Source organism: Panicum virgatum, chromosome 1K (genome assembly GCF_016808335.1).
Source record: "Panicum virgatum strain AP13 chromosome 1K, P.virgatum_v5, whole genome shotgun sequence".
Lineage (NCBI taxonomy): Eukaryota > Viridiplantae > Streptophyta > Magnoliopsida > Poales > Poaceae > Panicum > Panicum virgatum.
The window spans coordinates 7,081,709-7,096,005 of record NC_053136.1 but is presented as its reverse complement, the minus strand read 5'-3'; the positions used below and the strand labels follow the sequence as shown (position 1 = coordinate 7,096,005).

General features: G+C 46.7%; 1 protein-coding gene across 1 annotated transcript; it reads left to right on the top strand.

Moving 5' to 3' along the window:
* The first annotated feature begins 10,624 nt into the window (after positions 1-10,624).
* LOC120677163 (desmethyl-deoxy-podophyllotoxin synthase-like) lies at positions 10,625-12,615 on the top strand. Its single transcript, XM_039958374.1, has 2 exons — positions 10,625-11,639; positions 11,808-12,615. Exons 1-2 carry the CDS (start codon positions 10,704-10,706, stop codon positions 12,432-12,434), a joined length of 1,563 nt encoding a protein of 520 aa, XP_039814308.1. The 5' UTR covers positions 10,625-10,703; the 3' UTR covers positions 12,435-12,615.
* Positions 12,616-14,297: the final 1,682 nt, after the last annotated feature.

Sequence of the window (14,297 nt, the reverse complement as noted above, 5' to 3'; positions counted from 1 at the left end):
ATAAGGATGACGATTACTGCAGCGGCTTGAATCTCTGAATCGACCTCTTTTCAGGGTAAATTCATGATATTTGGGCCTATGTTTCTCCAAATTCCACTACTAAACTTTGAAATCGTCTAAAACAAAAGTTGTAAAGGAAAGAAAAATCTACAACTTTGATGTTGGGCAACATCTGATTTGAATTTTAGATTTGACCAAAAATAAGGATTAAAGCTCAGCTGACATGAAATGCCACTAAGCGAGAAAGGTTAACATTAATGACAATGTTTAAGCAAGGATTAGTGACTAAAGCATATGATTAACCCAAAACGTAACACTGGGGTGTTACATTTGCCCACTATCCTAAATTTATTAAAGGCACACTCTTAATTATGTGCGTCATTCTGTCTCATCAAACACTATCCTACAACTTGCATGGATGGTGTGTATAATAAAATTTAATGTATGACTTGCTTTACTTTAAATCACATCACCATTCTTGTATGATAATATCATCGTTCTTCTTTCCAAGTTTTTTGCTCCTGATCGTCCATTCCATTTTCACTATTTTATTTTCAAATTCAATTCTCTATTAGTTATATCTGACATATACTTTTATTTAGCTATTTCTGTTCAAATTTTATATACAAATTTACTACAAATTTATTAATTTTAATTCTTGACTCAACGATTCATTAATTATATTTAGCATGAAAAGTTTTTGAACTTTTATTCCTTTTTAACTCAAATTGTTATTTATTTATTCTATTTCATCTATACTATTTATTTAGCTATTTTTCTTCCTAATTTGCTCTTTAATTGCTATAGAGTCTTTTTATTTTTATTTTTTAAATTTATCAATTTATTAGTCATATTTGATATAGACTTATTGGTCACGTGCTGATTTCCTTATGCTTTCAAATTTAAAACATTTTTTATGAAATGTAATTGTTTTTTATTTTTAGAACCTATAATTTAGCTATTTACTACACACATTTTACATGAACTTTTTGGTTAAGTTCTACTTTTTTATTTTTTTCTAATTCTAAATTTATCTATTTACTAATCGTATTCTATAGACTCTTCATTCATGTTCTATTTTTCTTAATTTTTAAATTTTTGAATAACCAATTTATTAGTCATATGTGATATGGATTATTGGATTTCCTTATCTCTAATTCCAAATTTATCTATTTACTTATCATATTCGGTATGGACTCTTTTGTAATATCCTAATTTTTCTTATTTTTTTAGTTTCGAAAATAGCTATTTATTGGTCATATTTTATATGGGCTCTTGAGTTATTTTAGACTATTAGATCTTCATAAAATCCGAAGATCGAAAGTTAGTCTCAACCTCTATAGAATGCTAATATCTAAGACAAATATCTCTCTTATAGGTTGATTTTATTATTTTTAAACTTTTACCAATAGTCGTATTTGACATGAACTTCTTGGTTAGTTGATTCTTTGGTCAACTGCTAATTTCCTTACATTTTAATTTTCAATTTAGGTATTTACTAATAGAAACTTTTTCTAGTGCTAATAATTTTCTTACTTTAGAATGCTAAATTTAGTTATTTACTAATTGTATTCGATACTGACTCTTTTTGTTAAGTTCTCAAATTTAGCTATCTACTAATCGTATTTGGTATGGACTCGGGGCGTTCCGGCCAAATCTGGGGCCCTGTGCGAAATGATAAGATGAGGTTCTAGTGGTCTAGTAAAATCAAACAATAGTTCATCTATTCTTTCATAATAAACCTTTCCATTGCCCCTTCCTAAGATTCAATTAGTTCATCTATTCTATATTTCTTTCTGCGCTTTGATAGCCGGGACAAAATAGCTATATACTAATCATGTTTCCTATACTGTTTTGCAATGGAAGAACAAAATTAATAGATGTATTTTAATCATCAAAATATAAGCATAATTAAATGAAGAAAGAAGAAAAATAACATGCAATCAAGTCTTACTCTTGGCCTGGCGCCTTGGCGAGTGCCTTTGCAATTGCAACTTGCAGCGGCGATGGAAATTAGAATTGGATGCAGGCTTGCTGGGCGTCGGGCGCTAGTCCTAGTTGCCCGCTGCCAATGCCGCGTGCCCGCGTGGGCGTGTCCGCGATGCCGCGATAGCGACGGGCGATGCCGAGTTGCCGACGGCGATGCCGCGTCCGAGGCGCCAGACGCGAGCCGCGAAGCCGAAGCGTCGGTCTGGGGTTTCGCGTCGTGAGCGTGCGCTACGAATTGGAAGGCCGGATGTCAGACACGCACGGGATTCACGCCGATCAGTTCAAGCGCTTTTTTCTTTTTTATATTTTTTAAAAATAAAAATTTCAAAAATATATGTCCGTTTTGAAATATTTCAAAAATACTCCCGGTCGCCCCTCATAGGGCGACAGGCCTTAAGTGTAATTTTTTTTCTCCAAATTCGCAATGAGATCCCTGGAAGAAAAAAAAAAGCTCTGTCGCCCCCCCAACGGGCGACAGGGGCCTGTCGCCCCCGCCTCGGGTGACCGCTGGGCCCAGCGCGCGCCCCGGCCCACGGGCGCGGCAGGGGGGCCTGTCGCCCCCAGCGGGCGACAGGGGGGCCTTTCGCCCCCCCTCGGGCGACCGGGGTATCCCCTATAAAAACTCCAACCCTCCCTTTCCCTCCTCATTTGAGCCCGAAAATTCCACCAAAAATTCAGAAAAAAAGAGAGGAGTGAGGAGAAGGAAAGCGGCAAAGCCCTGCCGGATTCAGCACTTGTGATCTGCAGGTTAGTACATTTAGTTTATATATTGTTATATTTAAGTACTACGTATTTAAATATGAGTAATTTAAGTAGGGTGAGTAATTTAATTTAATTAGTGCTATAGTAGAACCATAGGAGTTCAATGATACTTTAGTTTGTAGTTACGTAGTAGTAAATTAGTTTAGAAAATTAGTTCTACGCATTTATTATTACAATTGCAGTACTATTAGAGACGTGTTTATAAATTAAATATGATTTAGAATAGAATTTGGCATATGCAGTATAGAATTTGAGTGTCATCACGTAGTTATGAATACTTATACATTGTAGTTGAATTTCATACTTAGTTTTTACGGATTATTGAATAAGTTAGTGAAGTAAAGAGTATAACTCGATAAGTATTATGTGATATACAGATATGTCGAGCAAGATGCAGTTTCAAGTATTTTATGGTGAATACAATGTTATGTATGGGCCAAATGAAGTAGATCTTTCTGCCTTTAAGCGCACATCTAGCGGCATAGATAAACCTCTGGAAATGAGTTTTGGTTCCATATGTAAGTGGCTGCAGCGTGGGTTCAATGTTGATCCGTTGACACATGTGATCACTGTCCAGTCTCTTGTTAATTGGGAGGTAGAAAGTGAATTATGGGAATTGATGATGATACACAGCACTGATGACTGGCAGAAGTACATGCAAGCAGCTCTAGAGCGTGGGTGGCCTCTGGCCATTCTTGTTCAAATCCGGGAGAAGACAGAAAATGAAATCCAACATTGTGCAGATCAAGGAACTCCGAGTATTCGAATAGAGACCAATTATGTTGAGCAAGATGAGTCAGAGAACCAAAACATGGGACCACATGGCCTTCCTGATGAGGGAGAGAGGATACATAGCATTGTGGACGAGATGGAGGCAGAAGATCAAACCGCAATGGAGATGGAAGAATATGAGGGCTCATCTGATGACGAGCAGTACTCATTGCCAAAAGAGTGGAAGGAGCATGGTTTTGGCAGTCATGTCGCAGAAGATGTACGAAATCAGGAGTGAGAGTACACAGGGAATGAGGTAGTGCAAGGTGCAATATATCCAAACATTGAAGCCGTAAAAGATGCTGTGAGACTATGTGCAATATCATTGAAACGAGAATTCAGAGTCGTAAAGTCTGGCAGTAAAGAATATGAGGTGAAGTGTGTGAATGATGGATGTCCATGGCGAGTACATGTATTCAAGGGAAAATGGAAGTCCAACTGGAAATGTTCCATTGTCACAGAGCACACTTGTTTGCTGTCAGAAGTTCTTCCCTCGCATCGCAATATATCATGCAACTTTATTGTAAAGCAAATGTATGGGTTTATTATGGACAACCTTAATTATGAGCCAAAAATGATTGTTCGACACATTGAGCAGACTTACCAGTACACCATCAGTTATTTGAAGGCATGGAGGGCTAAACAAAGGGTGTTGGAGATGCGGTTCGGCACATACGAGACTTTATATGATAACCTACCTCGTATGTTATCCCAGGTTGCTGCTAGAAATCCTGGAAGCTTTTATGACACATACCTCGTACCAGCCGTGACTAGGGGACAAAGAATTATGCAACGAGCCTTCTTTTGCATAGGTGCTTGTGTTAGAGCATTTCAGTTTTGTCTTCCGGTGATCTGCATTGATGGCACATTTTTGACTGGAAGGTATAAAGGTCAGATACTCACCGCAATCGGTGTAGATTGCAACAACCAAATAGTTCCGCTCGCATTTGCATTTGTTGAGAATGAGAACATAGACAGTTGGTATTGGTTCCTTGAACGAGTGAAGATTCATGTTGTTGCTGCACGCCCAGATGTGTGCCTTATTAGTGATAGGCATGCAGGTATCCTGCAATCAATACTGAAATTGCAACGTGGAACTGCGACAACGCCTCAATTGTGGCCCGATGTCCAAAACAGGTGGTGCATTAGGCACATGGGTGCAAACTTCTATGAGCACTTCAAGAACAAGGATCTTAAGAACCTGTTTAAGAGGTTGTACACCCAAAATCAACAGAGAAAATTCAATGCATTATGGCAGATGCTTGATCAGTTTACTGCAGAGCTAGTGAAGGCAAGGGCATCAGGAGCAGGCACGAGTCAGGCTGCAGAGGCTAGGGATTCAATTGAGAAGCCATTTTCACACTGGATTCGAGGTGCACCTAAGGAGAAATGGTCATTCCTTTATGATACCAACGGTATACGGTATGGTATTCAGACAACGAACCATGCAGAGTGTTTCAATATGGTTATGCGTTCTTGTCGTGTCTTTCCTCTTGTGGGAATTGTTGAGTTCATCATGTATGGGTGCATGAAGTATTTCTGAGAGCGTTACACGGCTGCAAGCATAAACATCAACAACCCCCAAATTCAGTTTTGCAAAAGAGTGACACAATATATGCAAGAGAATATTGAAAAGGCCAAACTGCACCGCGTCATATCGACAGGTACAATGGAGCATAGATTTGAGGTTCTATGCAAGGATAGAACTGGTCGTGGTATCCGTAGAGATAGGGTGGTACAGGAGAGTTTGATTACAGTTGATGGCCAACCCTTCTGCTCCTGCATGAAGCCTAAGTTATTGTATTTGCCATGCTCCCATCTCATTGCGGCATGTGCTGAGTCTGCGTTGCAGCCGGGAGTATTTATTTTACCGTACTTCAGCAAGGAAGCAGCTGTATCCACCTGGGGACATGAGGTATACGGGATAGGATTTGTGGGGCCTTTCACTCAGGATAATGAGAATAAGATGTTTATTCCTGATCTAGCCACTAAGAAAGGCAAAGGCCGCCGTCAGACACGTCGTATTCGGAATGGTATGGACGAGTCGGAAGTGAGCAAGGCACAAAAGCGTTGCAGCCAATGTCGAGCATTGGGTCACAACTACAAGAAGTGTCCTCAGAACGCACTTCACGATGCTGCTGGCGTCGGTCCTTCCGGAAATCCCAGAGATGGAGCACCTCCTACGTTCAGACGAGCATCGGCGAGAATTGCTCGTGGAAGGCATTCGGTGTCGTGATCCACAATTTTATTTCATTATTTCTAATTTGTAGTAATTAAATATTACAGGTATGTAATGAACTATTATTGTACGTATGTGTCCAGTTTGTATGAAATATATATTTAACTATGTGTTCTCATATATTTTTGAATGCAGGTATGGAGATGGACTCCTTGCTAGACCCAGTGATCGACTCGAGCCACAGGTCTTACTTTGCAGCTGTTGAGCACCGAGCCCTAGAGGTGCTACGTCCTCGTCCACCCGGGGAGGCGATCTCTATACACCACGATTGGTGTGACCGGTATGTAATGAAATATTATTGTTTATCACTTATGTATTCGTCGGTATTCCTTTGTTTCGACAATTTTGTTTATTTTCAGGTTACGTGAGGCCGGTCTACTGACTCTGAGCCGTCTTGTCGAGGTTGGGCCTATTCAGCTCGACCGATCCCTCCTGACGGCGCTCGTTGACAGATGGAGGCCGGAGACACACACGTTCCACCTCCCGTGTGGGGAGATGACTCCTACGCTGCAGGACGTGGCCTACCTCCTCGGCCTCCCTATCGTCGGGGAGGCTGTAGGTCCGCGTGTGGTGGCGGCCTCGTGGAAGGATGAGCTGGAGGCCCGTTTTGCCCTGGTTGACCGCGTGGAGGAAGCAGGTCCGATCAACCCGCACCCGCGAGCAGCAGGTCCTTCGAAGACCTGGTTCCTACAGTTTACAGTACATATTCATTCCATATATAAATTTAATTGTTACAATTCAAATGTTTCATTGACAGTTGAAACCATTAATCTTAATTGTTTATGCAGCCTGCCCTGTTGGCTGCGGATGCAGACGAGTACAGTGTGACCAGATCGCTGGAGGCGTACTTACTTTGGTTGTTTGGTTACATCATGTTCAACAACACTCATGGCAACTCGGTCGATAGGATTCTCCTTTCGTATGCACGGGAGATTGCGGATGGGGACGAGGACGTACCGCCCTACAGCTAGGGTGAGGCGGTACTTGCAGCCACTTACCGTGGACTCTGCGACGGCTGCATGAAGACACATGGGAACGCTATCTTGGTAGGATGCCCACTACTGCTACAGCTTTGGTCGTACGAGAGGCTAGCCGTTGGTCGGCCCCTGGTCAGCCACGAGCCTTACCACGGGGGCATGTACGGCGAAGAGGAGGACGAGAGGCCCACTATGGGAACTATCTGGATCTGGCATCAGGTGCGTTCTTATACATCTAATTTTGTTATTCATTGTTACATGATGCATTAGCGCACTTTTAATGTTACTTATTCCGAATGCAGAGGTCCTGGGCGCATGCACAGGTTAGACGCGCATATCCTGAGTTTGTTTCAGAGCTCGACATGCTGACGCCCGAGGACGTTGTCTGGGAGCCTTACAGCCCAGAGGCTGTGGCTACCCGTGCACCAGCAGTCTTCGCACTGCTCCGCGAATGCGAGCCTGTGGCTTACTTCCGCCGTCCTGGTTTATGACATCGCGGTTGAGGCATATTGCCCCTGGAGAGTCAGGAGACAGTTTGGGCAGCGCCAGGAGTTTCCTGTGCCCACCGCGTTGGAGCGTGTCAGTCGCCAGGACCACAGGTAATTATGAATGAACTTGGCTCATAAATTCGTGTCGAATCTAATGATTCTTCGTGGTCCACTTTGTAGGTTGTCAAGGAGTGGCTTGCCGTGCTCTGATGATTGGATCACCAAGATCCAGCCGTGGGTGGACCAATGGGAACAGGCAGACGAGCACTTGGTCCATCCAACAGGACCGCACACAGACAACTCCTTTAGGGCTTACCTCACCTGGTACTTACCCCGGACTCGGGCTCGTCTGGTTTTTGTTGACACTCACCCGCAGCCACACCAGGCGAGGCCTCAGGATGGCTATGACCGGCACCACGTGGAGGCACTAGCTGGCACGGTGAGTCTCTTGATCATATTTGCATATATATATATATAACTATATAATCCTATTCATAAGATAATTCATGTGTTTGTAACTGTACCTTTACTGAATTGATGCAGCTTCGCCTTTGCAACATGATGGAGACGGACTGCTCGACTTACTTGACGAGGGTACGTGCCGGATCCCCAATGACCCAGTTTGAGCAGACAGAGGCATGGTCGAGGCAGCGTGATCAGTTGCGTCAGGTAGTGCACAACTTCGGAAGCCGTGTGCAGTACGAAGACAGCCACGGGTCGTCTCAAGCCACGTCGTCGTTCCCGTGTCCGTCGACCATGCACGGGCCGACGTCGCAGTTCTTCCCAAGTGCAGGTAACATACATATCTCTTTAAAATTACATCTAGTGTTCCTACATATTTACTAATATCACATACAGGATACGATCCAGCTACTGCGTTCGGCCATACTGGAATGTTTAGAGGGACAGCACCAGTTGGCGGACCGTATCCAGGGTTGGTACCGGGGCCACAGATACCGGCCTACACAGGTTAGTTTATGTTTCGTATTTCGGTTTCTACATGTCATGACAAAATATACGAGCGTACACTAACATCCACATTTTTTGTGTAGGATTCTACCCCCATGCGGGCGCCGAACCTTCTTCTTCCTCCTTTCGACCAGATAACGAGACCTTCACCTTAGACGACTTCGACAGCTTGAGTCCAGAAGAGCCTGCCGCGCAAGGTGACCCCGATGTTTTGGGGTATTTACAGCTAGGAGGAGCACCATTTGGGATCTCTCAGCAGCAGACACCGCAGCCACTTGCGCGTCCTGAGCGACAGGTGAGGTCTCCGGATGTTCTCACCTACTCCGAGGGCCATGTCTGTGCCCAGCAGAGGGCTAAGAGGGTCCGACGCCCTAGGGGTGGTTAGATGTATATGATGTTTGTATCTCTGATGTTTATTTGTAATGAGATAGCTGTGGACCGCTTATTTGTATCCGATGTTTATGATTGTGGTAGTTTACTTGTCATTTGTTCCTATAGATACTATTGATGTGAACTTATTATGTTTGTGGGTTCCATAATGCTCGTGAAATAAGGGAAGTTCTTGCGATTTTTCCCGTGATTTAATGAAGGAAAAGTTAGGTGCGGTAGGAGTTAGCGGCCGAGATCCTGCCGGCGATGATGACGACTACACGCTCGAATAGCTCAAAATAGGAACCATAGTCTATCTAGCTGCGAGTACGAAATCACAGGTTGCCACTGCTCAGCACGGCGATCACGGGTTTCCCAAATGTGGCATTCTTTGCCCAGACATACGTGACCCAATAGCAATGCCCTTCCACCATTTCAAAAAGTACGCAATTCGGCAGAGCTTCGCCGTTTTTCTTCTTCTCACCCCTCTGTTTTTTCTGAATTTTTATGCTCAAATGATAAAGGGAATGGCGGAAAATGGCAGGCTCAAATGACATAGAGGCCCCTGTCGCCCCCCCCCAACGGGCGACAGGACCCTGTCGCCCGTTGGGGGGGGCGACATGGCCTTTTTTTTTCTTCCAGGGACCTCATTGCGAATTTGAAAAAAAAATTACACTTAAGGCCTGTCGTCCTATGGGGGGCGACCGGGGGGTATTTTTGAAATATTTCAAAACGGACATATATTTTTGAAATTTTTATTTTTAAAAAATATAAAAAAGAAAAACCCGCTCAGTTCAACTTCTAGCAACTGGGCCTCGTTTTAGCAAATGGGCCTCGTTTTGCTACGAAATGGCTGCAAACTCATGAAATTGAAGCCTTGTGTGGTCGCACCGTCCGCACGGGCATAAAAACACCCCTATATGGATTCTTCTATTATATCATATTTTTTATTTTCAAAATTAACTATTTATTAACCGTATTCGATAGTGACTCTTAAGCTAATTTAGGTTGTTAGATCTTCGTAGAATTCAATTAAGCGATTTTTTTAAAATTAACATGAGAATTTTTAAATCCTCTCAACGAACCTGATAATTTTATTTAACACTTCATTATTAATATAATAGACCGATATATGTTGAAAGTTTAGCACTTAATTTTATCTCATGCAAACAGACCCTCGGTAGTTATAAAGTTGTTACTAATCGCCCCGGTTCAGCCAGTTTGTCCAGGCTGTACTTTTCATGTCGTCGATGCTAACCTCCCTGCCAAACACAGCGTCAAATCGACGCCTGGGTTTTGCGGGACGGTGTCCGGGGTCGCCGCCAAGGGGGATCTCGGGTTCGCCGCCGGCCATGCATGCTGGATGCCGTCTGCTGCCGCCCTGCCGGCCCTGCGACAGCGCCGGCGTTGACGGCGTCCTCTCGTACGGACCATCGAGTTACTCAGCCAATGTTTATGCTTATGTTTAGATCTCTAAAGTTTTTGGCAAAAAATATCACATAATATGGTTGAACACATACATGAAGTACTAAATAAAGTCTATTTATAATTTTTTTTGCTTAGATAGACTGTAAATCGCGAGACGAGTCTAATAAGCCTACTTAATTCATGATTTGTAATAGTGATACTACAGTAACTATCCGCTAATTATGAATTAATTAGACTCGTTAGATTCGTCTCGGGATTTACAATCCATCTATGCGAAAAATTTTATAAATAGACTTCATTTAGTACTTCGAAATAACAAAATTCTCTTTTAAAAATTTTATCCCTAAACATCTAAACACAACCTTATATTGATGAAAGAAGGAAGCAGTACATGGTAAGGAAGCAGTACATGGTAAGGACAAATTCAACCTGCAGTAGCCACTCCACGACGCGGCTGAAACGCCAAAGCGGCATCTCGCGTGGACGAGGACGACGGCGACGCCGCGAGTTGCCGGCCATACAAATTACAAAGCTGCATAGCAAATCGGGAAAGGGAAATCTTCGCAAGAAAGTTTTGTCCGTTGGCATTCGCAGCTGCAGTACGCAACGCTTGCGTCGTCCAATCAGACAGCCCTCTTTATTTCCAGCCTCATCCGTCCTGCACCTCCAAGAAGCCTGCAGAAGCTCGCCAGCCATCAGTTCCGTACTTCCATGGAGCAGCCGGCGTTCCACCACCTGTGCCTCCTCCTGGCTCTGCTCCTCCCTCCCCTGCTCCTCCTCCTCAGGCAGCTCATCAGCAAGCGCGACGGCGGCGACGGCGTCAGGCTGCCGCCGGGCCCGTGGCGGCTGCCGGTGATCGGCAGCCTGCACCACCTCGCGGGCCGGCCGCTCGTTCACCGCGCGTTCGCGGACCTCGCGCGCCGGCTGGGCGCGCCGCCGCTCATGTACCTCCAGCTCGGCGAGGTCCCCGTCGTGGTGGCCACCTCCCGCGACGCCGCGCGCGAGGTCATGCGGACGCACGACGCCGCGTTGGCGTCGCGGCCGTGGAGCCCCACCATCCGGATCATGATGGAGGAGGGGCAGGGCCTGGTGTTCGCGCCCTACGGCGACCTGTGGCGCCAGCTCCGGCGGATCAGCATCCTGGAGCTCCTCAGCGCCCGCCGCGTCCAGTCCTTCCGCCGCGTCCGGGAGGACGAGGTCGCGCGCCTCGCCGCCGCCGTGGCGGCCGCCGCCGCGTCGCCCCAGGGAGCGCCCGTCGACGTCAGCCGCCGGATCGCCGAGCTGGTTGCCGACTCGGCGGTGCGGGCCATGATTGGGGACAGGTTCAGCAGGCGGGACGAGTTCCTGGTGTCGCTCCAGGAGGGCCTCAAGCTCGTGGCCGGGCTCAGCCTCGGCGACCTGTTCCCGTCGTCGCCGCTCGTGAGCTTCCTCAACGGGACGGCGCGGCGAGCGCACGCCAACCACCGGAAGAACTTTGCGCTCATGGAATGCGCCATCAAGCAGCACGAGGAGCAGAGAGCCGCCGCGGCGGCGAACGGCACTGACCAGGAGGAGGAGGAGGACCTGGTGGACGTGCTCCTCAGAGTACAAAAGGAAGGTGGCCTCGACGTGCCTCTCACCATGGGAATCATCAAAGCCGTTATCCTGGTAAGTGTGCACTCCCCTCCGTCTCAAAAAAACAGGTCATTCTAGGATTCAAAATCTATCCTAAAAAACAAGAATTCACTGTGTACTGTTTGTTTCCATTTTATTTACCATGCATGTTTCCTAGCTTATTATGAGTAGCTTCCTGATGAAACTTTGCTGATTAATTAGGATCTGTTTAGCGCTGGAAGTGAGACATCAGCAACAACCTTGGAGTGGGCAATGTCGGAGCTCGTGAGGCACCCGGACGTGATGAAGAAAGCCCAAGCCGAGCTGCGTGGCACTCTCAATGGGAAGCCGAGAGTGACTGAAGATGACTTGCCACAGATGAAGTACCTGAAGCTGGTCATCAAGGAGACACTGCGGTTGCATCCGCCGGCGCCATTGCTTCTGCCAAGGGAGGCTAGGGAGTCCTGCAAGATTCTTGGCTACGACGTGCCCAAGGGCACCACGGTGTTCGTGAACGCGTGGGCGATCGGCAGGGATCCCAGGTACTGGGATGATCCGGAGGAGTTCAAGCCGGAGCGGTTTGAGTCCGGTGCAATCGACTTCAAGGGCATGGACTTTGAGTTCATACCGTTCGGCGCGGGGAGAAGGATATGCCCGGGAATGCTGTTTGCACAGTCGAACATAGAGCTCGCGCTTGCAGCCTTGCTCTACCACTTCGACTGGAAGCTCCCTGACGGGTTGAAGCCGAGTGAGCTGGACATGAGTGAGGACATTGGCATCACTGTTCGAAGGAAGAACGCCTTGCTTCTGCATCCCATTGTTCGCGTGCCCCTCCTATCAGCACAATAGCTTCTTCCAGGGCGTTATAGTACTTATCAAAATAAAAGCGTGTTATGCGAAAGGCACTGTAGCCTAGTAGTAATAGAAGTCACAGTAGCACCTCAAATTCTGAGTTTGACTTCATGTCAGAGCGAATATTCTAAGATTTAATAATTTCACGTTCCTGCCGATAGCAAGGCATCTGTGCTGACTTCGTAAATCTCGAGAATTTGCCAATCCAATCGTCGAAGATGCTCATATGGGTAGATTTTGCATATATGTGTTCATAGGAATGTGCATCTATTGTGAGTATGTGAGTTGTACTGTGTATCTTATACTATAAACAACCTAAACAATTGAAACACTTTTCACCAAGCAAAGTCTACCCACCCACCTCACAACCTACCCCTTTGAGGCCCTCAAATTGCTTGACAGGATGCCTGGTGAACCGAAAATCACCCTCCCACCAGTTCAATCAGAGGAGGAGCGCTGTTTTTTTTTCACCCACGACGGCATACCCCTCATCCATACCCGCGATCCTATTGGCGCTCGCGCTACCCACCTCCAATCCCCCGAGAAATTTGGGATTTCGCCATCGTCAAAAGTGGGCTTCGCCAGATTGCTATCAAACAAATAGGCTTCACTATTTTGCCATTATAAAATGGGATCATCTTGCTACAGTTCCTTTTCCACCATTTCCAATTCATTTTATTATTCTGCACTTGTTTTTTCATTTGAACAGACCAAACTACCCTTCGCATTTCTATTGTCCTGGCCGATTGGATCCGAACGGGTCCAACAGGTCCTTCTCTTTCCTCCCGTCGTGTTCTTGACTCTTGAGCGCCACCGCCAGTGGCAGACTTCGGCCCCTCGGCGCGGCTCCCCGGCGACCCTCCTCTCTCCCAACGATGGCAGGCAACTACTCCCAGGCAAGTTCTCCGATCCCAGTCGTTCCTCGGCGCAGCTCCCCGTCGCCTCTCACCTTAGCTCCTTCGGCTCTGTAGCTGCCGGCAAGGGAGATGGCAGAGTCCTAGGGAAGCTTTTCCCCGCCATTGCTGATGTCTTTTCTCACTTTCGGCTCTGAAGTGCTCGATGCAAAGCAGCACCAACCGATTGCAAAAGCCAATCGCAATGGTGTTCCAAATTTGATGTGATGAAAGAAAAATCGACAAGTTAATGAACGGTCTTCTCATCGTCGTGGCACGCGGAGCCGGCGACAACCACGTGGTCGTCGCCGAGGGCACGACCTCCGCCGCTGCCACGCGCCCATCAGCGAAACGGCCCTGCGCCTCCGTCTGGTACCCGCCGAGCGCGATGAACTTGGTGCCGGCTTCGTCCCGCTCCTGCGCCATGTTCGGAAGCGCCGCCACCGCGTCGGCCGTGGCATCGTACGCCGCTGCCGTCCGTCGACCGCAGCGTATTCTCCTCGTCGTGCCCTTCCGCGACGAACACCCTGCCGCCGACCGCCGCGCACGCGACCGCCGGGCGGCGCCGGCATGTCCGCGCCAGCGGTGCTAGAGGAGGGGCGCCGGGGAGCCGCTCCGAGTGGCCAAGGTCTGCCGCCGGCGGTGGCGCTCAAGAACACGGCGGGAGGAAAGAAAAAGAAGGTGAAAGAGAAAAAGCAAGTCGTCGGACTGTTCAGATCCAATCGGCCTTCACAAAAGAAATAGAAAGACAAAGGGCAGTTTGGTCTGTTCAAATGAGAATATAAGTGCAAAATAATAAAATAAATTGGAAACGGTGGAAAAGTCATTCTAGCAGGATGACCACGTTTCTTAATAGCAAAGTAGCGAAATCCATTTATTTGATGACAATTTGGCGAAGCTCATTTTTTATGATAGCGAAATTCCAAATTTCTCCGATCCCCCGTCAATCGGAACGAGATCCAGAGTG

Bases quoted from the DNA above. Each gene is read 5' to 3' on its own strand.
- LOC120677163 (XM_039958374.1), top strand. From the start codon at position 10,704: ATGGAGCAGCCGGCGTTCCACCACCTGTGCCTCCTCCTGGCTCTGCTC. The intron at 11,640-11,807 runs GTAAGTGTGCAC...CTGATTAATTAG, and splicing joins TCATCAAAGCCGTTATCCTG to GATCTGTTTAGCGCTGGAAG.